This window comes from Saimiri boliviensis, chromosome 4, assembly GCF_048565385.1.
Source record: "Saimiri boliviensis isolate mSaiBol1 chromosome 4, mSaiBol1.pri, whole genome shotgun sequence".
Classification (NCBI taxonomy): Eukaryota; Metazoa; Chordata; class Mammalia; order Primates; family Cebidae; genus Saimiri; species Saimiri boliviensis.
The window spans coordinates 163,849,077-163,877,065 of record NC_133452.1 but is presented as its reverse complement, the minus strand read 5'-3'; the positions used below and the strand labels follow the sequence as shown (position 1 = coordinate 163,877,065).

The 27,989-nt window shown below is 38.2% G+C and overlaps 1 protein-coding gene across 5 annotated transcripts; it reads left to right on the top strand.

The window, feature by feature from the left end:
* The first annotated feature begins 2,630 nt into the window (after positions 1-2,630).
* On the top strand, positions 2,631-20,786 carry SLC17A2 (solute carrier family 17 member 2). 5 transcript variants are annotated; one of them, XM_010337997.2, is made up of 13 exons: positions 2,631-2,776; positions 2,966-3,039; positions 7,860-7,970; positions 9,809-10,020; positions 12,225-12,458; positions 12,544-12,631; positions 15,019-15,105; positions 16,806-16,924; positions 17,047-17,208; positions 17,710-17,842; positions 17,932-18,079; positions 18,887-18,977; positions 20,067-20,786. In XM_010337997.2, the coding sequence occupies exons 3-13, from the start codon at positions 7,943-7,945 to the stop codon at positions 20,223-20,225; spliced, it is 1,461 nt and encodes a 486-aa protein (XP_010336299.1). In that variant the 5' UTR covers positions 2,631-2,776; positions 2,966-3,039; positions 7,860-7,942; the 3' UTR covers positions 20,226-20,786. The 5 variants fall into 5 exon arrangements, with proteins under 5 accessions (XP_010336299.1, XP_003945327.2, XP_074254643.1 ...); XM_003945278.3 differs by lacking the exon at positions 2,966-3,039; XM_074398542.1 differs by lacking the exons at positions 2,966-3,039; positions 7,860-7,970.
* Positions 20,787-27,989: the final 7,203 nt, after the last annotated feature.

Below are 27,989 nucleotides of genomic sequence, written 5' to 3'. Positions count from 1 at the left end.
CTGTTCAGCCTTGAATAGCCAGGTAGAAATTGGTCATGGCCCTTCCAATGTGGTGCAGATCAGATCACAGAGACAGGGGTCTTAGCCAAGGTCTTGTGACCTAAGCCTTACAAAAATAATGAGGGTTTACTTACTTGGAGAACCCCCTTGGGTTATCTTTTTCATGAACCTGAGACAACTTTTGGTGATTTCTTGAGGTCTTGGGAATCTTAGTCTTGAGCCATTTCAATTTGTTGACTTCTTTTCATGTCAGTGGTATTTTGTGACCATGTTGTAAATAAGTTCTATGATATTCACTCAGAGAAATACAGTGACCTATGATATGAAGCCTCTGTGGTTCAGCCCTTACTTAGTCCTCATTACTGCTTATCTGCCTGTCTCCTGCTTGGGAACAAAAGTTTGGCTTAATTCTATGATTCCCACATTGAGTTTCTTAGTAGCACTTACTTTTCAATTAGGACTGTCCTCACTTCTATCAGTCAGACATAACTAGCAAACTTAATAGTCTAAAAATGAAAATCATGCCCCACTTCTGCTTAAAACATTTTAATTACTCCCAGTCACTCTTCAGTTTTTCTGCTGGGTTATCTTTAACCACAGGATTGGTCTGGGTGTGCAACACAAGAAAACCTGGAAGATACATGGATTCCAGTGTATGCCATATATGTGTATTCTTTCATGTACTATTTCATGTATTCTTTTTCACATCTGTTTTTTCCTTATAAAATTTATTCCTTTTAAAAATGAAAATTTTGCCTTTGACTAAATTTGTCAAATTTAGTCAAATTTGTTTAAAACCATTTTTTAAATGTTTCCTGAAGTGTTGAGTGAAGCTGGCACTTTAGAAAAAACGATTGTATTTTTCCTGTGACCCCAGTGCACTGCTGTGCATTTCCATTTCTGTGTCCACACACATTTGTTTTGAGGAATAATAGGAATCACAAGATAAAGTCCATGCTCCTGGACATTACGTAAAAGGCCCTCATTACCTGGTCCTGCTGATCTCTTCCCCAGACTTCCCTTTACTTCCTAAGTTGAGATTTTTGGTTTGACTTGTGTTTTCCAAAAATAAAAATAGGTTTTTGTTTTTTATGATTATCCAGTAAATAAATGCTATTTATATGAAACTTTAAACAATACAAAAGAAACCCAAGGAAAAAACTCAGATTCAGCTAAAACTCCTGTGCCCAAACACACACATACATGCATGTATATACATATGCACATACAGACAAAAATGTATCTATGTATAATCACACATGTGTACACACTCACACATACATATAATTTTACATCCATAGTCTATAAATGTTGCTTTTCTTGTGGTCACCTTTTAGCTAAGTCTTATACTTTTTCTTTTTTTTTTTTTTGGAGACAGAGTTTTGCTCTCGTTGTGCAGGCTAGATTTCAGTGGTGCAATCTCAGCTCACTGCAACCTCCACCTCCCTGGTTCAAGCGGTTCTCCTGCCTCAGTCTCCAGAGTAGCTGGTGCTACAGGTGTGTGCCACCATGTGCAGCTAATTTTTGTATTTCTTTATAGAGATTAGGTTTCACCGTGTTGGTCAGGCTGGTCTTGAACTCCTGATCTCAAGTGATCTGCCTGTCTCAGACCCCCAAAGTGCTGAGATTACAGGTGTGAGCCACCCTGCCTAGCCAAGTCTTATACATTTTTTATCACCAAACTGTTTACCCAAACCTGATAAACCAAGACAACATCTAGTCTGGCTCATACCCTTCTATATAAACGAAGATACAAATATATAGAATTATCTTGATAAACATTCAGAAAAACATGGAGTCCCTTTATATGTACTTTGTATCTGCTTTACTCATTTAAGAATGTATTACATTATATAAAAGCATCCAAGTCAAATGCTATAGATATGACTTGTTCCTTTTAACTGCTTGTTATTTTTCTGCAGTGACTATGTATGTATCACAATGTACCCAGTATTTCATTGATGAAAATTTAGGCTAATTCCAGTTTGTCTTCCATTTTTCCTTCTCCCACTTGGATTTTCACTTAGTGTGTTTATTAATTTAGGAAGAATCAATATTTTTATGTTATTACTTCTCCCATTCAAGAATACAGTATGTGGTATAGTAGAGAAGAGTACTTAGTTCAATTTAGCCAGATCTTGTTTTATGTCCTTTAATAAAACTCTATCATTTTTCTGCCTTTGAGTCACATTTTCATTGTTCATATAATTCCTAAAAAATGTATAGCTTTCATTCTTAGGGAACATAAAATAAAAACAAAAACTTCTATTTCTATTCCTGGCTAGTTAATTCTACTGGGGAAAGTAACTGATTAAAAAAATTTTATGTTTTTAGTCAGTTCACCAAATTTCCTTTTTACCTTTTTACTTTAGTCCCCAGTCATGTTGAACACTTCTAATTCCTCACACCAAACATCAACAGCTTTGCTTTTCCCGGAAGGTTCTTCTACATTACTGACTTATTCATACCATACGTAAATACTGGCACAGCCCTGTTCCACCCGGGACGCCTTCCCTTGATACTCACGGTGACATCTTTTGAGATACTCTATCAGTGAGAACTTGAAAATAAAGTTAAAAATTAAGCAGCAAAACCAAACCTAGGCTTTCTGAGAAAGTGGGGCCATAGCTGGTGCTGTCTGACTGCCACGTGGCTCATTATTTATCACTGTGAAACCCTGCAAAAGTATTTGAAAGGGAAGAAGGAACAGAAAGCTCCCTCCTTTTTCAAGTTAGCCTTATAGTCTAGGGCTTAAAATACTGGTTTAATGGTGAAGGTAAGTGCTTTTCTTCTTTTTGGGTAGGAGGATAATTACTAACTTATCAGAGGTACATTAGGGGAAGGGAACAGTTTTAGGAGAAGTCAGAGAAAAAACATTAACAGCAACATAAGAATCACCATCTGGTAATATTACCTAATTCCAAAATGAAGAGACTTTCTAAAAAAGATAACTGATTCAATCAAGACCCTAGGGCAAGGCTTGAGAAGCCACTGGTACCAATGGACGCCATGGACAATGGGCATTTCTCCACTGACTCTGTGAGTATTAACTGTGATGCTGTGGTTAGTTGGACTGGGTTTGCCTGTGGAATGAAATACTGATCAGAACTGACAAGACTTGTGTTCAGGGATGTGGCTAATGAGTTTTTTCAGACTTCTATATTAATTTGAAATGGTCTGTTAACGAAAAGGAAAATATGACCGGGTGCAGTGGCTCATGCCTGTAATTATAGCACTTTGGGAGGCTAAGGCAGGCAGATCCCTTGAGGTCAGGAGTTTGAGACCAGCCTGGGCAACATGGAGAAACCTGTCTCCACTAAAACTATGAAAATTAGCTGGGCACGGTGGCACACGTGTGTATTCCCAGCTACTCAGGAGGCTGAGGCAGAAGAATCACTTGAACACTTGAACCCAGGAAGCAGAGACTGCAGTAGTCAAGATCATGCCACTGCACTCCAGCTTGGGCAACAGAATAAGACTCTGTCTCAAAAAAATTAATAATAAAAAGAAAAGGATAACATGACCAAAGTTATGAATAAGACTGAGGAAAGAAAATTATATGCTTGTAGAGGCTGCCTAGCTCGCTGCCCTCATTGTGCAGCTAAGAAAAGGTACCCAGAGACATTGTGGTCATCATCTGTTAGTGCTATGATGGTAAGCCAGAGGGAAAAAGACTCAGTGGATGGTGCCATCTCTCAACCTATCCAGAGAAAAACCTGATTAAAAGCAGTTAGACTCAGATTGGCCTGGAAGACACAGCTCAAGAGGGAAGGTACAGGCACTCTTGTGTATCTCCTGATGAGCCAGGAGCCCCCTTACAGGTAGGGCTTCAACTGCACCTTAGTTTTAGTATAACTCTGCCTTCTAGAATTACACACACACACACACACACACACACACACACACACACAATAAATAAATAAATAAATAAATAAAAAATTAAAATTAAAATAAAAAAATAAAAAAAATAGAATTACCCAACATTGGATCTTGGTACACTTTTTCTTTTTTCCTGATTAAATTCATAAATGAATTGATAGCATGACATAAATGTTACACTGGAACAACCAATTTCATTTCAGAACCACCAATTTCTCAGAAACGTAGGCAGATGATGGGAAGTGCCTCCGTTTTTCTAACACTGAAGGTATTGCTTCTTCCTGTGTTTTCTGATGAACCCCTCCCCACTCAGCTTGTGGATTCCAGGCCAAAAGAACCCACTTTTAAAAAGAAGCATTTAAAACCAATTTAACAACCAATTGAAGGCACTTTTATAGAAATACATTTCATTTGCTGTAGGCCTATACTAATGGATCTGAGAGGGCCAGACTGCCAATATTGTGACTGTTTATTATTATTGCTGTTGCTAGTATCTAGAATATTATACAACACATAATACTTTGGGATTGATGAGGCGTGTCTTATACCTTTGTTTTCACTCCAAACAGCCCAGGGAAGTAGCATTATCCTAGTTCTTTCTATGAAACAGTGAAAACCCTTAGAGTTTATGAAACTTCACCTGGCTTACTCAATTTAGGAATGGCAGAGCAGAATTCAGTCCTTGAACAACCTCTCAACTGCAGGTTCATGCTCTTTGATCTAAGTGTAACATGTTCTCTGAGTAAACAAGGACTCTCAGCTAACAGAGATGATGCAAGACAGGCTGGATGTTAGAAAATCTAAAAGCAATCTAAGAACCATTGTAATAAAATCATGAGTTCTAGACTCAAAAATAGGAAAAAAAACTATTTTTTTGCTTATGCATATACCATAATATTTACATTATTGATTTTATATCAAATTCAACCTATATTGTGTCAAGTAATTTAAAAAAAAACATTTTCCTTTAACTTAATTTCAATTCATTTTTCTGCATCTACTTACAACTTTGGCACTAGAATTCACAATTTTTTTTTTTCTAGAGCTGTAGGTTTTTTAAAGGGAAGGGTTCTGACATTGTTACATGTTCTAAATTGTTCGCAATTAGTCTAATAAATATTCCACTGTCTCTAAGTACGTATGAACCATGCCAATGTTTAGGCTGCATAATTTTATTAGCTTCTGTGCTTATTTTGGAAAAATATTTCTCATTATTAGGAAAGACCTCAGCTTAGAATGGTTTGGTATATTAGCCTGATTTCTGCATTTGTCTCATGCAAAAGAAAATAGGAAATTAAGAACTGAAATTAGCTATTGAGACAAAATCATATAGCATTTGAAACCATAAAAGCTAAGTAGGGCTTTTCATTGTTTCTCATTAGGCAGCAACAGAGAATGGGAAGGAAAACTGGAGTGATGGGTTTGTGATACAATTCCACTAACACAAAGAGCAAGAAAAAGTAGTTTTTGTGTTTGTATGTTTAATATTCAAAGCTCAACTTAAAAGTATTTTTCATCACCAAATTTCCTTCTGGAATAAATGATTAAAACTTAATTTAAAATGTACAAATTCTCCTTTATTATGCCTCAAAAGGGAGCTACCCTATTGTGTTTTAAGCTTGTGCTCAAATATTATGAAAATAAAGGGGAAGCTGTATTAATAGGTAGAAAAAGCAGCAGTCTGGGCATTAGGGGACCTGGTGCGGGCTCTGTGAATCATATGGTTTCAGGCAACTTTTCAAATTTTCTGCACCCATTTTTTTTTTTTTTTTTTAATAAACAGCTGGGCCAGAGGATCTCTGAGTGTCTTTCGGCTTTTGTGGGTTTGTAAGATTGGAGAAGTTGGTGGGAAAGCTTTAGGTGGAGTGTGAGTACTTGCAGTAACATATACAGTTAGAGTTTGCCTTCAGGCAAGCCAGTGGGATCTTGCATAACAAGTGAAATCAAATAGAAAATGGTCCAGACTCTGAGTTTGGCCACAGATGGCTTCAGCTAGGATCTGAGTGTAGAGCAGTGAGCTGAACTCCTGATATCCAGATGTTAGCAAGTCTCGGAGGCCTTCTAAGGCAAAGTAACAACTAGTCTATTTCCTAGTGCTGACTTGATCTTACTAGCAACTGGGCCTCCATTTGGATCCATTGTACAAAAAAATCAAAAACAAAAAACAAACTCAAACACCCCAAATTCAAAATTTTAGATGGAGAGGCATTATTCTCAGAGATAGAGATATTTGGAAAGCAGAAAACTATACTTATCGTGCTGTTGAAACCCAATTATTGTTCTTTTAAATACATGTAGCCACTTCTGAAGATAAAATGAGTATCTACTAATTATTTTTAAAATCACTTGATAAATAAATATAGAAAATCACAAAGAATAAAGTGACCCTCCTGTTTTGTAACCCAGAAATAGCCACCACTGGCACTCGTGTGAATCTGTTTCTATTCCTTTATGTGCATGTGCACAAGTCCTGCTTTGTACACTAGAGTACTAGCATTTTTCTAATGTAATTCAATATTGTTGAAAACATTTTTAAGTAGCTTCCATCACAATAATCTATCAAATTGACTTGCCAGACTCTCATTATAGGTTAATTTATCTCTAATATGCAGTCATGAGTAATACTACAAAGGACATTTTTGGACAAAATTTTCCATCTACATCTTTCCTTATAACCCTTCATCCTAAGGTCACAGATCATGCTATCTTTAAAAGTATGGACAAGTCTTTTAAATTTTGTGTGCAAAAGAAGTGCAAAGCCTTCAAGATGAAATACAGGTTTGATACATGTGGTTTTTTGTTTCTTTGTTTGTTGAGACAGAGTCCTGCTCTGTCACCCAGGCTGGAGTACAGTGGCATGATCTTGGCTCATTGCAACCTCCGACTCTGGGGTTCAGGCAGTTCTCCTGCCTCAGCTTCCCAAGTAGCTGGGACTACAGGCACGTGCCACCATGCCTGGTTAATTTTTGTATTTTTAGTAGAGACAGGATTTCACTATGTTGGCCGGGCTGGCCTTGAACACCTGACCTCAAGTGATCCACCTGCCTCCGTTTCCTAAAGTTTTGGGATTACAGGTGTGAGCCACTGCGCCCGGCTGATACATGTGTTTTTAAAGTCATAGATGCTTTGGAAGTCTTGAAGGATTTTTTAAAAATTAAAGAGAAAGTCATAGAATGGAATAGAAAGTCAATTTAGGAATGAATGCAAAACTGATTATATTCCTAGGATATGGACTGTTCCTAGAAGAAACAAATGTATGTATCCCCAAAGATAGTTTAATTAGGGTACATATATTAAATAAAGCATGTCCACATTTAGAGCCATGAATTCTCTTTGCCTGTCACAATAGCTGGATATATTCACAATTGTAGTAAGATGTCCTTGTCCATTGTCATTTTCTATGTGACATAAAGACTTTGTCAGTCCAATCAAGTGTCCACATCGTGTTTAGCAAACATGATAAAAAAACATTTTAAACCTTTAAATGTAATACATATTAGTAGTATGCAATGTCATCCTTCATGTTCAAAGGCACATAGAACATTGTTCTGGTGGCACCAGAGGGGAGAGAATCACCATCAGAATGAAAGGAAAGACTGCTCTGGAACCTTCCTCCCTAGCTCTTGAGCTTAGTTTAACTGTCCTGTCTTATGATCTGCTATAAGCAATACTACTTCACACTTTTGCACGATTCTCTGTGGTTAATTCTTCCAGCTCCACTCAGAAAGGGGCCTTATCTTTATTGAACAGAGGAGGAAATGAATGATTAGAGGATTTAGACTAGCTGTAAGTCACACAGCTGGGACTTATTGCCAGATTTCCTTTTAACAATCCTATAACCAAAAGCATAGCAGTAGTGTACTAAAATGTTAAGTTACAGAGCTGTATTGGGTCAAAACTTTTACTGATGCTAAAAGAAGGCAACATTAACAAGGGGGAATTATTTGTGTGTCATGTCTTGGATTATGCTCTTTCCATAGATAAAAGACTGTTGTGGTGAAAGAGATTCAGGGCACAGGGAAACTCCACCACAAAGTGTGGTACCATTTCCCAGAGAAGCTAAATGGACGGGAAGCCTGCCACCAGGAGAGGTAAAGCCACAGCTCTTGTTTGCAGGCTATGTTAATAAGCCAAAGCTTATTCCGACATTTACACATCCCTGTATCACACTGCCTCTTTGTAAAGATACTCCCAGTATAACATCGGAGCCAGCTCCAGCCCCTGATCCTGTTACCTGTTGCTTTTTCCTTAGGGAGCCCCACCAAGTCTTCTATTAGAAATTAAGCCAAATAATAAATCCTGGGATCTAAGGAATGGAATAAGTTTGGGGAAAGTTTTTTGTTTGTTTTTTCTTTTTGAGGCAAAGTCTCGCTCTGTCGCCCAGGCTGGAGTGCTGTGGCTCGATCTCAGCTCACTGCAACCTCTGCCTCCTGGGTTCAAGCGATTCTCCTGCTTTAGTCTCTCTAGTAGCTGAGACTACAGGCACGTGCCACCACACCTGGCTAATTTTTGGTTTTGTTTTTAGTAGAGACAGAGTTTCACTGTGTTGGCCAGGATAGTCTCATCTCCTGACCTTGTGTTCCACCCGCTTTGGCCTCCCAAAGTGTTGGGATTATAGGCACCAGCCACCGTGCCCCACCTGAAAAGTCATTTTAAACCAACCTATGTATGAATCCCTACCATAATATTCTTGCCAAGTGGCTGGCTCTTTCTCCTGAGCTTGGAAACCTATAGTAATATGGAAATAATTATTTTACAAACCACCAAGCTTAACTGTGAGCTTGCTTGACCATTACAAATTATTTCTTCAGGCATAATTTTATCTGTGTCTTCATAGGTTTTCTCTTTCCTTCCCTTTAGTGTTCATTCTTTAAATAAGCAGAAAAAATCCAAACTATCATGCACATGAAAACCCTTTCAATATTTGTCTATTGTTGTTCTACTTTGTGGAGACTCTTTTAAAGAAAAATTTTGTCCTTGCAATATGTTGAATATCTTCCAGTACCACATCACCAAATGGTTTTACATATTATTATTATTGAGACAGTCTTCTTCTGTCACGCAGGCTGGAGTGCAGTGACATGATCTTGGCTCACTGCAACCTCTGCCTCCCAGGTTGAAGTGATTCTCCTGTCTTAGCCTCCCGAGTAGCTAGGATTACAGGTGTATACCACCATGCCTGGCTAATTTGTGTACTTTTAGTAGAGAAGGGGTTTTACCACTTTGGCCAGGATAGCCTCAAATTCCAGACCTCAAGTGATCCACCAGCCTTAGCCTCCTCCCAAAGTGCTGGGACTACAAGCGTGAGCCACTGCACCCCACCTTATTTTTTTTTAATTGAATATATGTGAAGGCAGGGCTTACTGACACATAGCAAAAGCATTTCTAAGTGGACATTGTGCTAAGGAATTAATGGAAGTGCTCACTTACAGTACTATCGCTCATATATATTAAAAGAGAATCCCTGTATGTGCAATATCTTAATTCAAAGGCAGCTCATTGTGTATAAACTCTCAAGCTTTGTGATAAACAAATGTGCATAACAGATGGGACTATTGACCTACAGTCCAGATAATTTTAATGATGCTGAGAGGGTTTTGTGATTGGCTCTGCTGCTGTCACCCCCACTCATTTCATTTTGGAGCAATATGACATAAATGCCTTACATTTAGGTGTTCTTTTCACCTGCTTCCTACCCCCCTGAAAGATGACTGTATTTGCTTTACTTAATTATAAGGGCCCATATTCACTGTCTTGAAGCCAACCAAAAAATTTTGACAGTGCGTTTGTAGCGCTGGCTATTTTGGTGAAATAAGACAATGAGACTTCATGATGTCATCCAAAGTTCTGTCAGATCTAGCTGTGGGAGACATGAAAAGAAGGGGCCTCAGTCAGGATGCTCATAGCATACTTCTGTGTTGTTCTCTAGGTCCAGATTTCTGTTCATTACGCTATGGGCTAGCTCTTATCATGCACTTCTCAAATTTCACCATGATAACCCAGCGTGTGAGTCTGAGCATTGCAATCATTGCCATGGTGAACTCCACTCAGCAGCATGGTCTATCTAACGCCTCCACTGAGGGGCCTTTTGCAGGCGCCTTCAATAACTCCAGCATATCCATCAAGGAATCTGATACGAAGGTAAGTGTGTTGGAGAATAGGGCTCTTTGTTAAGAGGAAAAAACTCACTTTGAAAGGAAGGCATAGATCTTGATTCTGTCATGAATAGAAGTGTAAATTGCCAATGACAAACTAAAACTGATTGGAATTATTTTTCTCTGAGACATTGCTTCCTCTACAACAAAAATAAGATTTCATTCAGAGTATTATAAGATGAGGGACTTGTAGGAGAAAAATGTGAAGATTTTTAAAATGGAATAGATTATGTGATATCTTCGATGAAAAGCTAGGTATTACCTAGGCACATTCTTATAGGTTACTCAATTCTATTCAGGTCTGTGTTTGTTTTATTGTTTTTGAGCAATTTTATAACCCTGTAAATTCTATATAAAAATAGAAATGCAAACGATTCTTGTCCATAGCTTTGCAAATAAATTTTGCCAAGAGAAAAATCAGTTAAGACTTTTTGCTACTCACTGTCCAGCTGAATCAGCCAATTTTGCTGTTTGTTTATTTTTTGAGACAGTCTTGCTTTTTCATTCAGGCAGGAATACACTGGCATGATTTTGGCTCACTGCAGCCTCCACCTCCCGGGTTCAAGCAATTTTCCTATCTCAGCCTCCAGAGTAGCTGGGACTACAGGTGCAGGCCACCACAGCTGGCTAATTTTTGTACTTTTAGTAGAGACAGGGTTTCACCAGGCTAGTCTCGAACTCCTGACCTCAGGTGATCTGCCCACCTCAGCCTCTCAAAGTATTGGAATAACAGGCATGAGCCACCATCCTAGGCCCTACTGTATATTTAAAATCTATTTCAGCATTGCTACCTGCTTGTGTTATGTGTGGCTCTTTGAATTCTCCTTTGAACCAGTTATAACATCTTACTTAATCCTTCCACTAGTCAATGAGTTAAATAAAATCTTTGTCATATGCTTATTTTACATTTATATGAGAACCATGATTATACTCAATTTAAAAAATTACCCTTTAAATTATCTTTTACTGTACATTTCCAATGTCATCCCTATCATTCACGATTAATGATTTTATTACATTGGACCCAGCTTATTTACCGTGAGTACATAAATTTATTGCCTTCGGTCTTTCCTCCATTATCCCATCTACACATTCACACTGAGCAGATTCACTACTTGGGAATCTAGGACACCTTCAAGTTGCCAAACATGCAGTGTTTGCTGAACTTGCTGTCTTCCTCCAGAACTTGGTCCTACTTCTCAGCACACTCACACTTGCTATCAACGACCCAGGGGAAGTTTGCTGTGAGCAAGCCAGAGACCCTGTTAGTTTCTCCCAAATGCTACAAGTTCACTTTTGCTATTTATTCCAATGAGATAAAATTTTCCTTTTTGCCTTTCTGCAAATCATAGTCATTTTTCAAGGGATAGTTGAAGTATTGCGTCCTTTGTGGGAATTCCTAAATTATTATTTTCTCCTCTCAAAGTTCCTGTTTTATGTTTATCCTCAAATCTTAGAAATCTTAATTCTCACATGAATCATATACCTTGTATTATTTATAGTTTAAGTGAGTAAAATATTTCATATTTTATATTCTTTGGTTCTCTATAGCATGATGCCAAATAATTAGGTGGGTTATTGCATGATGCCTAAAATCTACTTACTTTTAGGTAAATATTTAGGTAATATAATTTATATAATCATTTAGGCATTTAAGGTAGTTATTTTAAAATAATACAATTATTTATTGAGTTATTATATCAGAAGAATGTGATCTTATTCACTTGTAATATGTGTTTTAGGAAGTCAGTTCAGCCAAGGGAAACCATAATTCCCAAACTTGATTTTTATTTTTAATTAGGGACTAATTTTGGTAAGAGTTCAGTCAAGTTTTATGTGTGTCTTTTAAATTCTTTGATACGAGAGTCAACTTGTTACCCAACATTTACTAGAAGCAAAATAGCTGGAGGAAGCAATCTCAGAGATCAAATAACTCTCAATGTTTTCTTTCATTTACTTCTTCTGTTATTCATTTAAATAATCATTTTCTTTACCTCTTTTCTTCATTTCTTCTGTTTTTGTAAGACAAAATAGGGGTATAATTGGTTGTTTGGAACGGTAGGTAGAATATAGAGAAAAACTAAAATAGATATTTTATAGCAGGGTCTCACCAACCTCAAGCTTCTCTGACTAAGTGGATTTTCATAATAGGACTTCTTGACAAAGAGTTTTCCTATTTTTTATCTCCAGGCCACTGTGTATCAATGGAGCCCAGAAACTCAGGGTATCATCTTTAGCTCCATCAACTATGGGATAATACTGACTCTGATCCCAAGCGGATATTTAGCAGGGATATTTGGAGCAAAACAAATGCTTGGTGCTGGTTTGCTGATCTCTTCCCTTCTCACCCTCTTTACACCATTGGCTGCTGACTTTGGAGTGATTTTGGTCATTGTGGTTCGGACAGTCCAGGGCATGGCCCAGGTATCTAGATACTTTCTCATTCTGGGTGGGATCTAGATTCCTGAATTCTACAAAATATCAGAGGTCTTAATAATTTTCATTTCAGGGAATGGCATGGACAGGTCAGTTTACAATTTGGGCTAAGTGGGCTCCTCCACTTGAACGAAGCAAACTCACCACCATTGCGGGATCAGGTAAGTGTGCACATATGGGTCAAGCTTTGTCATCTGTTCCATTCTACTGTGTCTTATCTTCTATGAGTCAAATGGTTTGAGGGAGAGGGAGGAAAAGCACTACTGAAAAATTCAACAATAGGAGACAGTTGCATAACAAATATGAAAGATGCATCTGTACAGTAAAGACATTGAGGCTAAGAAGTAGAAAAAACCGTTGTGAGCTAGGTTTCAGCTCAGAAAAGCCTTAGTAGTCAGAAAAGCCTTGTAGGAGAAAGTTTAAACCATTCAAAATTACATAAATGGAAAAAGATCAAGTAAACGATAGATATACCATCTTAGAAACAATGTTGAAGTGAGAATTAAGGCTACCACAGCTCAAAGTGGTAAGGAGAGAAATCAGGCTGGAATAGTTTGAAGTGTCTGCATTATTCTAAGCTCTTTACTATTCTATTGGGAGCTAATCTCCCAATAACCCTTTCACGTAAGTACAATTTTTTTTTCTTTGAGACGGAATCTTGCTTTTGTAGCCCAGGCTGGAGTGCAGTGGCACCATCTCGGTTCACTGCAACTTCCGCTTCCTGGGTTCAAGCTATTCTCCTGCCTCATCCTCCTGAGTAGCTGGGATTACAGGCACTCGCCACCATACCCAGCTAATTTTTGAACTTTTAGTAGAGACGAGGTTTCACCATGTTGGCCAGGCTGGTCTTGAACTCCTGACCTCTGGTGATCCACCCATTTCAGCCTCCCAAAGTTCTGGGATTACCTACGTGATCCACCACGCCCAGCCTAAGTATCATTTTAAACTCTTATTTTACAGAGAAGGGAGTTAAGGAAGGCAGAGATTAAGTAAATTGTCCAAATACAAATAGCCAGCAGGTGGTAGGTCTGAGATTTAAGCCCACGCAGATTTTAGCCCCAGAGCAGACACTCTCAATCACTATGCTAGACTGCCTCTCGATGGTACCTGATCCTCCTAAGGCCTCTACAGCTTTATCATTGCTGTTCTCCTCAGCCTGCAGTGCTGCGAGTATATACTCAGAAGAGCAGAACTGAGACTCCATCAAGCTTCTCACTCCTAGGTCCACTACACAGCTGCATCCTGCAGACTTTTACCTTAAGCAACCCTCCTACTTTCTTGCCTCCTTCCATCATAGTTGTCACTACCTCCTCTATTTGCAAATACTATCTGCTGATCTCTCTTCTAGTTTGGTTTCTTTCAAACTTCTTTCCACCAAAACCAAGTTATCTTTCTAAAGTAAAGATGGGGCATTTTTACTCACCTGCTTGAGAATCTTCCATGTGTTCCTTCATGTTTACAGAGTAAAGACCAACTCTTTAGTGAAGGGGTAGAAAAGTGCTCAACCATCTGGCCTCAACATTGTTCCACTCGACTCCCCTGTGCAACCATGGCTCTAGTGGCCCCAGACATTGGCTGCTCCCCACATAGATCTGCACTGCACTTCCCTCTGGCTCTGCTCCCACCGGTTGATATGCCTGGAAAATTCTTTGACACCGTTCCTTGTGCCAAAATTCCACTTATCTATTACTTAGATCATGTAAAAACTTCTAAATCTTATAATTACTATGAATTTATCCTCAAATATGCTTCCACACATATTGTAGTTTTATTATCACATTTATATTTTACATATTTTTTTTCAAATTGCAGGTTGGGACCCATTAGTGAGTCATGAAACCCACTAAGCAGGTTAAAATCATTATTTTAAAAAATGAATAGAATAGAATAGAAATTGTTGGAATGCACTGCACATGGTAAAGTTAAATATTGATTCATGAAATCATTGTTTAAGGCATTTGCAAGTGGTTGTATGTAAAAGTGTTTATGCATATTGGTGTATTATGTTAACCTGTAAAATGCATTTCTTACTATGGGTCTCTGTGAATTACGTTTCTTGTTGTTTTTTAATGTAGACTCCAAACCCTACATGGCATTTCACTAGTGGCAATCAATTTTATTCACATTTTTCTCTCCAGTTGGACCAGAAGCTCTTTGAGGGCAGGGACTGTATCTTATAGGTTTTTATAAGTCTTTAATTTCCTGCCCCCAGCCTCATATTAGATCATGCAAGAATGCAACTGTAATCACAAAAATATACTAATGGGCTCTGATAGCAGAGAGTTGATGTGACAAACTGAGGGACTTAGATTTGGTCACATTGGTGTTGAGGAGCCATTGAAGAATCAGAGGGCATGTTATTACTATTATTTATTAATTGTAATTATATAATATTACTTTATTGGTGAAAATCTGTGAGAAGAAATAAATATTCTCATTGCCCAATAATTCTAAGTCTGCCACCTCACTGTTGGGACAATGTTTAGGGAGGCCATGAAGTCTCAGCCTTTGCTATTTTTATAAGTGTTTTTCTCTCTCTTCCCTTTAGGGTCAGCATTTGGATCCTTCATCATCCTCTGTGTGGGGGGACTAATCTCACAGGTCTTGGGCTGGCCTTTTATCTTCTACATCTTTGGTGAGTCACTTTCTCTTAAATCCTAACATGTTCATTTCATGAGCATCCATTTTGGCACCTACATCACCCACATTCTTCCTATAGGAAAGAAAATGTCCTTTATCAAATGTAAGACGATAAAAAATGTCAACAGTTGCTATCATTTTTAATGTAGTCACACAACTTGATTAACACCTTTCTGGTAGTTCTGGAAGCCACATGCACAGGGTAGAGAAGTTGACTGTTCACATGGCACTGACTTGTGATGCAGTCTTGTCCTTCCACATCGAGCATCTTCTGCAGAATCTCTGCCACCACATCTGCAGTGTCTGGTCTAGTCACTATATGCAGTTAAGATGCCAAAGATAGTGAAGTACATCTTCAAAGTGTCTTCATATTTCATCATCATTATTATTTCTGCCCAAGATGCCTTTAATCTGTTCTTTACCAAGTGAATCTTGCAAAGTTCAATTCAAATGTCCCCATGGGCCCTTCCAGGGCTTACTCTATCAGATTCAGACATTCTCTCCTCTATAATCTTTACTGATATTTCCTCTCTAGGTTATGTTGTTGTGTAATTATTTATTTCTCCTTTTCTTTCCACGGGACTGTGAAATGCTTGATGCAAGAAATCCATTCTGTAATGTTTTCATCACTTGGGTGTCATCACAGTGCCTGATTTTTAGCTTTAAAGTACTTTGAATCTAGTAATTAGAGGGAATTTTAAAAAAATTAGTCCTCAGAACCTTTTAACATAGAATATTCTTTAAATAACAGATTCCAGCAATAAGACAATATTCTACAGTTGACTTTGTTGCTATAGCCAAATGGTGTCATTAAATATAGTCCTGGCTGGAGTGGCTTTCTCATTAATGATGCTAATTATTTTGGTTCATACATGTTAACCAGGTATTTTACAGAAACATTTGTTTTGGGAATCCATAACGGATGTATGGCTTGAATACAAATAACACTGTCTCTGTAAGTGCATTGGAAACTTCTCCCTGTCACATGATTACATGGAAGGTTGTTTCATGTATGTATGACTACAGTCCTGACTATTCAGGTCTTCCAAAACAAGACAACTATGTGTGCATTAAGAAGTTGCTGCTTTGGCCAGGCACAGTGCCTCATACCTATAATCCCAGCCAGGGGATTTTGGGAGGTCGAGGTGGGCAGATCACCTGAGGTCAGGAGTTTGAGACCAACCTGACAAACATGGAGAAACCCCGTCTCTTCTAAAAATATAAAATTAGCTGGGTGTGCTGGCACATGCCTGTAATCTCCGTTACTCAGGAGGTTGAGGCAGGAGAATTGCTTGAACCCGGGAGGTGGAGGTTGCAGTGAGCCCAGATGGTGCCATTGCACTCCAGCCTGGGCAACAAGAGTGAAACTCCATCTCAAAAAAAAAGAAAAAAAAAAGTTGCTGCTTACAATACATAACACTATTATCATTGGAGGCCTTAAAGTGATTAAGCAGCTATGTAATGCCATGTTCATGTTATCTCCAAAAAGCTCTGACATTGACAAATGGTGACTTTCTCTTTGAGAGGTACTATCTAAAAAGCTTTAACAGGTTTGCAGGATTGAAAGAATGGGAATATTCAGCTCCTATGGTAGAATAAGCATTAATTGATTAGTGTGTAGAAGGAAGAGGCACACCACTCTCTTCCCCCGGTAAACAAATCTACCTAAAAACTAACTTTATCCCTTCTTCCCAGGTAGCACTGGCTGTATATGCTGTCTCCTGTGGTTCACAGTGATTTATGATGACCCCATGCAGCACCCGTGCATAAGTGATAGGGAAAAGGAGCATATCATGTCCTCACTGCCTCAGCAGGTACAGTGCACACCTTGAACCTGTGGCCCATGCAGAGATCTTTAGGGCAGAATGTGGATCTCCTCCAAGAGACACCCTCTAGGCTGTTCTAACATTCATGTTGATTAGATATTTCTTTTCAGCCCAGTTCACCTAGACGAGCTGTCCCCATAAAGGCAATGGTAACATGCCTACCACTTTGGGCCATTTTCACGGGTTTTTTCAGCCATTTCTGGTTATGCACCATCATCCTAACATACCTACCAACGTACATCAGTACTCTGCTCCACGTTAACGTCAGAGATGTGAGTTTACTTCCTATACTTTTATGAAAATGATAATGGTAATAAGGAGAAACAGTTCTGTGTTACCTATTACATTCCGGTTTTACATATAACCGTTAATGTAACCTCTCACAATGACCTTGAGAGAGGCAATGTTATGATTTCCTTTTCACAGATGTGGAAACAGCACATTTTAAGGTGAGAAAACTTGCCCAGCGTTGAACAATACTACGGGGTAGAGCAGCTGCAGCATCTGTATTCTTAGTCACTATGCTGTACTGCCACACCAGCTGATTCCAAAGCCTCCTTTAGAAATTAAATTGCTTTTCTCTGGAGCCCAGAGTGATGCAGCTGCTGGCCTCTTATCTGAAACGGTGTCCTTATAGTGTGAAAAACGATGCCAGTTTCTCCCCAAACAACCCAGAATACCATGGGAGTAGGTTAATGGCTGGTCTGTATGACCAATAAATTTTGGTGCTAACATGCCTCCATAACTACTCTGTATAACTTTCCTTTCTTCAGAGTGGAGTTCTGTCCTCCCTGCCTTTTATTGCTGCTGCAAGCTGTACAATTCTAGGAGGTCAGTTGGCAGATTTCCTTTTGTCCAGGAATCTTCTCAGATTGATCACCGTGCGAAAGCTCTTTTCATCTCTAGGTGAGGATAGGCGTGTGGGCTCATTTAACCAATCCTTTTTTGGCACATGTTCTCAGAGGGTTCCCTGACCACTTGTCCTCATTGCCCAGGGCTCCTCCTTCCATCAGTTTGTGCTGTGGCCCTGCCCTTTGTGGCCTCCAGCTACGTGATAACCATTATTTTGCTGATACTTATTCCTGGGACCAGTAACCTATGTGACTCAGGGTTTATCATCAACACCTTAGATATCGCTCCCAGGTAAGATCTTTACCTGTTTTTTCCCCTCCTTCAGACCCCTCCAGAGGTGTTAGACCTCAGTTGTCACCATGAAACTCTTTCATATTACTGACATGCACTAATGACAGAATGACAAATAACTACAAAAGTCTGTCTGTGGCCATTTTTAGGACAACAAATGTGGTATTTTTAGGACAACAGTTTCCAGTCTTGCCCAGTAATCATTTCTGTAAAAAGCTTCCCAAGCTTCCCTAACAGACATTGAACTGTGTATGCTGGGAAAAGGCCCACACACATGTGATTTGGAAAAGTTTCCATGGTGTTAATCATCTTAGCTACCAAATATACATACAGTCACCATAAGGCAGCTCCTGTGCCAAAGACTTGCCATATATCCACACATCTAATCCTATCTACAGTTATACTAGGTAGATATTATTATTCCCATTCCATAAGGGAGAAGCCTGAGGCACAGGGAGGTGTAATGATGGTTATGGTTATATAAAGGCAGAGCCAGGGTTTGGACCCAAGGAGTTTGGCTTTGGAGTCTGTGTCCTGTCCATTGCACAAACTGCCTTCTACACTGAGCAGCCAGGGTGAAGAAATTCGGTTCCCAGAGAGACTGCATTGCTCACTAATTATGGACTCAAGATTGATAATTTCAGGGTTGGCAAACAGACATTGCCCTGAATGTCTTTAGGTGAATGAAAAACTGCATTAAGCAAAATGGCTTTGCCATTAGAGCTGAACTGCATTAAAGTTGAGTTGCTGCAGAAGCTGTAGGTGGCTTTCTATATAAAATCATTTATAAAAATCATCTTCCCACAGATATGCAAGTTTCCTCATGGGAATCTCAAGGGGATTTGGGCTCATCGCAGGAATTGTCTCTTCCACTGCCACTGGATTCCTCATCAGTCAGGTTTGGACCAGTTTATTGAGCATCTTAAAGTGGCATGTATTGCTCTAGGTATTGGAGATGTACACTGTGCTCTAAAGGTCTGGATGGCAACACAATTATTCCATTTACATGAGCCTCTAAATTGGACTCTGGTAGGTCGTATTTCCCAGGGGAAGAAAAGTATAAGCTAATTTTCTCAAAGTGAATAGATGTTAGATTGATTAAAATGAGTTGCTCCAGTATAGAAGACAGCATGTATGACTTCCTAGCGGTACGCAAGCATGAAGCTGTTCTTAGTTATGACCAGAATGAATGATGCATGCCAAGGAATAGCAAGAGATGAAGACAGAGGGGCAGAAGAAGAAGATCATGAAGAATATGTTCAGACTAATTCCAATTTTTAAAAAAATCACAAAATGGAAACAAAGTATTCTGAGGCCAGTTTAAAAATAAGTTAAATGGCTGAAAAGAGATTGACTGGGAGATATTGCAAGGAGGCTTGCTCAGTGTTTGGAAATGCAGGCTCGAGAGGAAGACAAAAAGACAGACCCAGGTGGGGATGGAAGGACTGACAAGAACCAACTTACAGAGAGAAGCTTGGTTTTTAATACATTTCTATGTGATCAAGTTGCCAGGTTAATATTTGACTAAACTGCTAGGAATCCACTGTGACTATAATGCTGGAAATGACTCACTAGGGCTTTCTGAGGAGGGTCACACAGAGACCAAATAGAACTCGTGTTGAATTGAGATGGGTTGTTGTGACAGATTTCAACAGCCAAAACTCAGACAAAACAGAGAAGACACAAACATGACGCCATTTTGGGCATAATTTTAAATGAGCAGTATTATATGTTGAAATCCAAATTTTCAGAAAAATGTTAGTGTAGCTTACTTTTGTTTAAAGAAGTAACCATCCCAACTCAGAACCCAGCGTGCCTTTTGGTCATTTTGTTTCCCATAGTTTCATAAACTTTCTTAAGTAGCTAGTGCAAGTTGTTCCCTATATTCCTTGTGATCAACACTGCAATATACAACTTGGAGGACTTCTAGAACTAGTGTAGAAGAAACTTGTGAGATTGATCATTATTCCGTGTTTTTTACATGTAGGATTTTGAGTCTGGTTGGAGGAATGTCTTTTTCCTGTCTGCTGCAGTCAACATGTTTGGCCTGGTCTTTTACCTCACGTTGGGACAAACAGAAATTCAGGACTGGGCCAAAGAGAGGACCTCACCCACCTCTGAGGACATAAAGTTATTTCAAACTTAAATATAGTATTGAGCATGAACTTTTTTAAAACATTTTTATCTTCATATTCTTGACCATAGACTCAGCAGTTGTCAACTCTGGCTGTGTGTTAGTCTTCCCTGGGGAGCCTTTATAAGATTCTGATGCCTGGAACCCACTTTAGAGATTCTGAATGAATTGGTCTGGGGTAGAATCCAGATACCACTAATTTTTAGATACTCTTCAGAGGTTTCTAACATGCACCAGGATTGACAACAGCTGGACAAACTTGAAAAATCAATTCATGTGGCCTTTGGATTTTCCTCATTGGAAAGTACTAAATGAATAAAAATTTTCGTGAAAATGATCACTGATAAATATCTTCACAGTAGGGGGGAGGTGGTTATTGGATATGGAGAAATCTGCTGGGAATTGTAGCCACATGTTGCAGATCTTGGTACTGATTGGAATTGTAAAACTATTATCCCCAGAATTAACATTTTTATTATTTTTTAATACACTGTAAAACATGGATATTTATTTACGTGGTTAAATTCTATGAAAACTTACATGCTAAAATAAAATAGACCATTTTAAAATTATTTTGATTAGGATTATTTCCATCAGGTTAAACAGCTATTTATCCTAGACCAATTGCAAGAGATTAATGACCAGAAAATGACCAAGAAAAGATTAAATAAACAGGGTTAACTTAGAAATCAAAGACAGAGAAAACAGAATTGAAAAGCTTGTACTGTGAGAAGAATGAATGTGAAGGAAGGCAATGTAAACACTTCCAGAAACGATAACAGTATAGTTTAGAACATATAATGAAAATTGGAGGGAAATGACAGAGGCACTTTCAAGTGAAATGACAACTTATATGGGGGGGAAAATACTGAAGATATAAAAAATGAGAAAAGGTATAGAAATTTATCACATGCAAGAGAAGTTCCTTCTGAAGGTCGAAAAAGATCGTATGACCTTCTTCATGTTTTCCTTACTTTCCCAAGATACTCAGAGGGGCAACATCAACTCTTAACAGGAAATCATTTGACTTCTAACACTTAACACATCCTTTAGGTTGTCTCCATACACAGAGCTGATTCCGGTTTTGCCACAACATGTCCAGAGAAGAAGTTCCCACCATATTTTAAATCCTATTAAAAAACCTCTAGGACAAGAACCTTGGGCTAATTCAGCAGATGAAGATAATCTTCTAATGCAAATCAACAGGTATTTTTGAGCAGGTGTTTTCAGAAAAACAGAGTGTCATGCCCTGAGAGTGATATTAAGATGAGAACATTCATTTTGGCTTCATGGTATTGACAATATAGAGAGGAAGGCGGGTTTGCAGAAAACTAAAAGAAGAAGACAAAAGAAAGACATAGTGTAATAGGTAGTCAAATTATATACAGAAAAAAGAGAAAAAAAGACCACAAAAGGGTGGGGGCCAGAGAACCCAACTAAAAAATGGGTCAATGACTTAACAGGAACTTCAGAAGAGAGAAAATGTAAGTGTCCCCTTAACATATAAAAAGATGTTAGCTTCTTTAGTAATTACAGAAATGAAAAAAACTACAATGAAATACCACTATCAACTTAACATAATAGATAAAATGAAAGGGGATGGAAAACAGAAAATGTTGTGCGAAGCAACTGGAACTTGCATATGCTACAAATGTGAACTTCAGAAAGAAAGCTGCTCAGCAATATCTCTTAAAGTTAAATGTACAATTCCAATGACTCAGACATTTTATTTAGAAATGCGCATATACATCCATAAAACATGTACAACAATGTTCATAGGAGCACTATCTGTAATAGCTTGAACAGGAAGTTGTCTGTTAATAGAAGAATGAGTAAATAAAGCATGGTCTATTTATATACCAATGAGAATTAACAGACCCCAATAGGTGATAGATGAACGGGTCTTATAAACACAATATTGAGTGAAGGAAGACAAAAAGTACAGTCTTTTAAAGGTTTATAAAATAGTTTTTAAAAACAGCTACAACCAATCTATCCTGTTAAAAATCAGTGAGTGACTCCCCCTGGGCAGAGATGGGAGTCATGGTTGGATGGATGGTACTTAAGAAGAGCTCCTGGGGTACTAGAAATATTTTCTTTCTTGACTTGGATGTGTGTTTACTTTGTGAATACTGTACATTTATGATTTGTACACTTTTATTTATGTATAAAATAAAACAAAAAGCAAAATCAAAGTATCATTCATTTGAGAGCTTCTCCTCTCTTTGTCTTAGTTTTGACCAACGGAGCATTGGGATGGGGTCTTGGTCCTCTGCTTGCATGTTCTCCTTGGTCGTCCTCCTCCTCTTCTTTTGTTAGACCTTCCAGCATCAGAGCAGGAAGGAAGACAGTGAGACAATCGATGCTGTCAGCTTTGGGATCAAACTGGAAGTTCCCAAACAGCAAAATAAATGAGCTCAGACTTCGAAGAAATCATTACTGTACAAGCATCAGTTGCTTCCAATTGCATCAGTTGCCCCAGGCGGTAAGAACAACAGTAGCTTAGCATGCCTGGATTTTTCCAGCAGCTTCTCTGATTGATTCCTGGCAGATAACCTCCCTGTGTCATACTTTCAGGGTATCTTTCTCCATTTGATAGCTTGAGGAAGAGTTACCATCCACATTCTTAATGGCTTCAGAATAGATGCAACTGTAGGAAACATTTCTAACTCATCTGCCCTCCCCATCTCTAAAGGATTGTTTCTAACATTAATGGTCATGAAAATTAATTCACTTTTCTCAAATAGCTTATTGTCATATCTAATGATAAGATGATCTGCTTTTTTTCTTTAACTGTTAAATATGAATTATATAAATGTATTTCTTAATATTGAGCTTTTAATTGAATGTTCTTTTGATGTACAGCAGAATGTGATTCACTAATAGTTTAGGACTTTGGCTGATGTACTGATATATGAGATTGGCTCTGTATGCATGCATGTGTTTTGCGTTATCTTTTTTATGTCAGGGTATGGGGCTCATGCTGATTTCAAAAACAACAAAGGGAAACTTTCTTTACTCCCCATTACTCTGAAAAGGATTGACTAGAATGGAATTTTTATAATTGCTATTGTTATTTGAAAGCATTGGTTTGTAAAAATCATGTAGCCTAAAAGCCATTTTGAGGAGACTTCTTCAATAACTTTCTCAATTTCCTTCAGTTATCGGTCTTTTAAAGGGTTTTATATTTTCTTTGATCAGTTTTGAGCATTTATGTTATCATTGATGATCATCCATTTCACACACTATTTAAAGTATATTTGCAAAATATTCAACTGTTTTGTCAGACTATCTTTTTTATAATAGGTTCATTTTATCTATATCTGAGGTTTTAGCTTCTTTGTACCTCTGACAATGCATATGTGTGTGTGTCTTTTATTTATTTACTTATTTTTCTTTTTATTTATTTATTTATTTTTATTTTTTCAAAGATGGGGTTTCACCATGTTGGCCAGGCTGGTCTCAAACTCCTGACCTCTAGTGATCCACCCATCTTGGCCTCTCAAAGCACTGGGATTACAGGTGTGAGCCACCACGCCTGGCCTATTTACTTATTTTTGAGATGGATTCTTGCTCTGTAGCTCAGGCTGGAGTGCAGTGGCGTGATCTCAGCTCACTGTAACCTCCACCTCCTGGGTTCAAGCGATACTCCTGCCTCAAACTCCTGAGTAGCTGGGATTACAGGGGTGCATCACCATGCCTGGCTAAGTTTTGTATTTTTAGTAGAGATGAGGTTTCATCATTTTGGCCAGGCTGGTCTTGAACTGACCTCAGGTGATCCACCCACCTTGGCCTCCCAAAGTGCTGGGATTACAAGCATGAACCACTGCTCCCTGCCCTGCTTGTCTTTTTATTTAATAATCTTTTAGCTTATCTTTTATCGAGCTTATGTTCTGTTTCCCTTTGCTTTCCTTTATATAAATTTTGTTTTGGATATTTAGTTTATTTACATTCATTCATTCTTACTTAATTATGAAACAGGGTAAAGCTTAGAGGAGAATTTCTCCTCTAAATCCACTTTTGTGGGCAGATTACATTTTGCTGTGTTGTGCTCCCAAATTCATTGTTCTTTTAATGCTTTATTTCTCAAGTTAATAACGTAGATAGTAAAAAAGCAGATTTTGACTCTCAGCTTTGTTGTTGTTGTTACTGTTGTAGATACAGGCATCTTGCTAGGTTGCTCAGGCTGGTCTCAAACTCCTCGCTTGAAAGGATCCTCCTGTCTTGGCCTCCCAAAATGCTAGGATTACAGACATGAGCCTCCATGCCCAGCCATGTCTCTCTCATTATATACAACAAAGAAACAGACATACGGAGGCATCTTATCACCTCACGCTTTGTTTCAGTACTATTCTCTGGAAATTTTGCTCTGACCTTTTGCAGTTAACGTACTAGTTTTGCATTGAGTAGTTTCCATACAAGAATTACAAGCATTTGCATTTTGTTGGGTATTATACTTGTCACTGTTATTTGAACATAATTTGTGGGCTGAAACTAAGATGAGGCAAGTGAGGTGCCCAAGAAGCAATATTTAAGGAGGCATCCTTTCTCAGGCTCATGCAAGAAAGAACTGGCACATGAGAGCGAGTGCCTGCTTAATTTTGAGTGCTGGTTTGTTTTTTTGTTTTGTTCTGTTTTTCATGATCATTCTTTACCCTTCCTCTTCTCAAAGCATTTCAATGAAGTATTTTTTGTAACAGTACTTGGATGAGCCTCTGAGTACCAGAATAGCTAAGAATTTCTTTCTTAGTGCTCTATATGATCACTGTGGAGCCTTTATACATTGTAATATTAACTTGGCAGGGAACAGAAATTTTGTTTTATAATTTTTCTTATTCAAAATAATATTGACTTACTGCTAGTCTCTTCTGCCATCCAATAAGAGGAAACTACGGTCCAATAGTTGGCCAGTAATTTTTATAGGAGAGGTGTGTTTAGACTAGGTGCTACAGGATTCTCTTTACCGTGGAATTCTTTCACCAAGAGGACTCAAGGTGTTAATCATTTTCCCTTGCTTTTCAGTTAGTGATCTTAGAGTTCCCTTCAATTTTATTTAGTTATTGTCCTCAATTTGTAGTGTTTTCTTTGTTAAGAATCTCTCATCTATTTATCTGTATGGTAGAACCTTGTTGCCCATCTTTCCAGTTTCTGCCGACTTTCATTTTTGGACCTTTTACTTTGCTTTCTCCATGGACTTCTTGGTGGTGGAGGCAGGCAAACACTTTCCAAAGTCTTTCTCAATTTCAACTTATTTCCTGGAATTGCCTGAGAATGTGCCTATGTCCACAATATCCCTCCTTCCACTTTAGAAAAGAAAGGGATCACACTTTATTTTGGTACAATGCCTGAAGTATAAACACTTCCTGGTTGTCAACAAAGGGGTACTTCCAAATATTGGCTTGGTGATAACCTGCTAATGATTAACACATTCACCTTGGCTCTTGGTTTGCCTGCTACCTCTGTCTGCTGGGTGTATTTTTTTTTAATCACTGAAAATATGCAGAGTAATGTATGTTTTTTATGACAGAGGACTGGCCAGAGTGGGAATGTTCTAAATTCAGAATAACTGAAGCAGTACAGGATAGGAACTGGTTATTTCAAACGAAGCTGGCATATTTTTCCAGAGCATCAAGTTTCAATATATAATCAAAAAACTTGATGCAAACTATACAACAAGGTGGTCAAAACTTTCACTGAAATAAACTTACACTATGAAATACTTATTCTAATTAGTCACTCTTCATCTTATTTCATCGTGTAACATACTTGATGTTTTCTTTTATTTAAAAAACAACTTACTTATTTTTGACAAAAATTTTTAGAAATTAAGTTAAAAATATTCAAAGGGATACCTAAAGTTTTCAAAATTCTTTTACATATTGTACAATCAAAAGAGTCTAAAGACCATTCACTATTCAAATATTTAATTTTTCAGCGGTATCCCTTCTAATATTTACTATTTAGGGTCCTTAAAAATTTGCCTTAGCCTTATTTGTTCATTAAAAACTTTAATACTACAATTTTCCCTTTCTTCTCAGCCCATTGTCATATTTTGATTTTTATCACTTGCTTTGTAGAATACTTGAGGTTTCCTTCTTTCTTTCTTTTTTTTTTTTTCTTTTTTGGAGATGGAGTCTCCATCTGCCTAGGCTGGAGTGCATTGGTGCCATCAGCATTCCTAGCAGGGGACTGCAATGGCTTTTTACCAATTTGAACAGCTAAATTTCAGCTGTTTTGAAACCACTTTCAGGGTGGTCATGTGCAGTTGGCTTTTTGAAATCAGAAGACGGTCCTGCCTCTTTTAATATGTGACTCCTCAGATTCAGAAAGTGCTCGACACTCTTAAGAGTTACTTACCCTTACTGGTCCAGCACTATGAACCCACATCTAACCCTATCCCCTGCGGACGTAAGAGAGAAATTGGTGCTATGGGCAAAAGAAAAAGGCATAGTGAAGCAGAGAGGTCTGCCTTATGAAAATCAGTGAACAGCATCATTACTTACGACTTTTAACCACCCAGGAGCCTGAAAATCCAGGTCAATCTGACACCATGAGCTCTAATTTTTGTTGGAGTTCTTGGAACCAGTTCTGAGGAATGACTGTTTAGCCATTTTGGAGTGTGGCTATGTGGCTGCTGGCATAAAAGGTTGGATGTAAACAGGTCTTTGCCCCCTCTTATAAACATAAAAAGGAACTAAAATGTGTCAAATAGGTTCCAAATGGTGGCCTAGAATACTATTTACAACTAAGATATGATGAAATTGAGAAACTCTTTTCCTCTTTTGCAGATACCATCATTATTCACATATTTCTTCAAAGTTAATTATTTGCATTGAGTTATTTTTAACTGAAATGTAATAATTGCTTCTCAAGTTTAGTCTTTAATCTTAAGGTTGATGCTCTCCATGTTCTTCCAAAAACAGGTATGATGCTTTTATTACATCCTGGCCTTCAGATGGGATTATTCCGTTTTGCTCTTTGTTAATTTATATTTTGAGTCACTTCTTTGTGGCTCTGGGTAAGATGCTATAGGTACAGTGACAAGTGGTGTGGACACCATAAATGGGGACTTTTAACCCCCACTCAAAAAAATATATATCACACACCTGCCATATGCAGGGCACCACTCCAGGTGCTAGGGATACAGGAATAAACAGACAAATGCAACCCCTGGTCATGTGAAAGACAATAAGACAATAAATAAGTAAAGTGCATGTTGTACAGAGGTGGCAAATGCTAAAAAGAAAAATTAAGCAGGATAGAGGAATTCATTGAAAAGATGACATTTGAATAAAGGCCCATGTATATATTTTTTATTGGTTCCATTTCTCTGGAGAGCCCTAATACACAATGACTTTGAGAAGTTGCTGGCATTTATCGTACTATTCAGAGTGCTGAGAGCCTTCTTAGTGTATACTTTGTTTTAAGAGAGCTTGCAGATGAATAGTAAATAGGACAAAATTTATCCAAACTTAGGCCTTGCTTACAGGGTAGAAGGTTATTATTTTGCATTTAAATCCAAATGAAGGCTAGTAAGACAAATTAATTAAAGGCTTTTAAATCAAACTGGGCACAAAATAAATGGAACTGCCATGATAGCCAAGTGTTCATGAGTGGTGTGCATGGGAGACAGCATGAGACTAACTCCCATTCATCTTGCAGGTTGCCCCATCTGTCTCCTAAAATCAGTAAGACACCAGCTGGTCAGATTATCAAGAGCCCTAGTTAAACACAGCAGCATTTGGAAGGGATTGCTCTCATCGAGTAGTGCCCGAC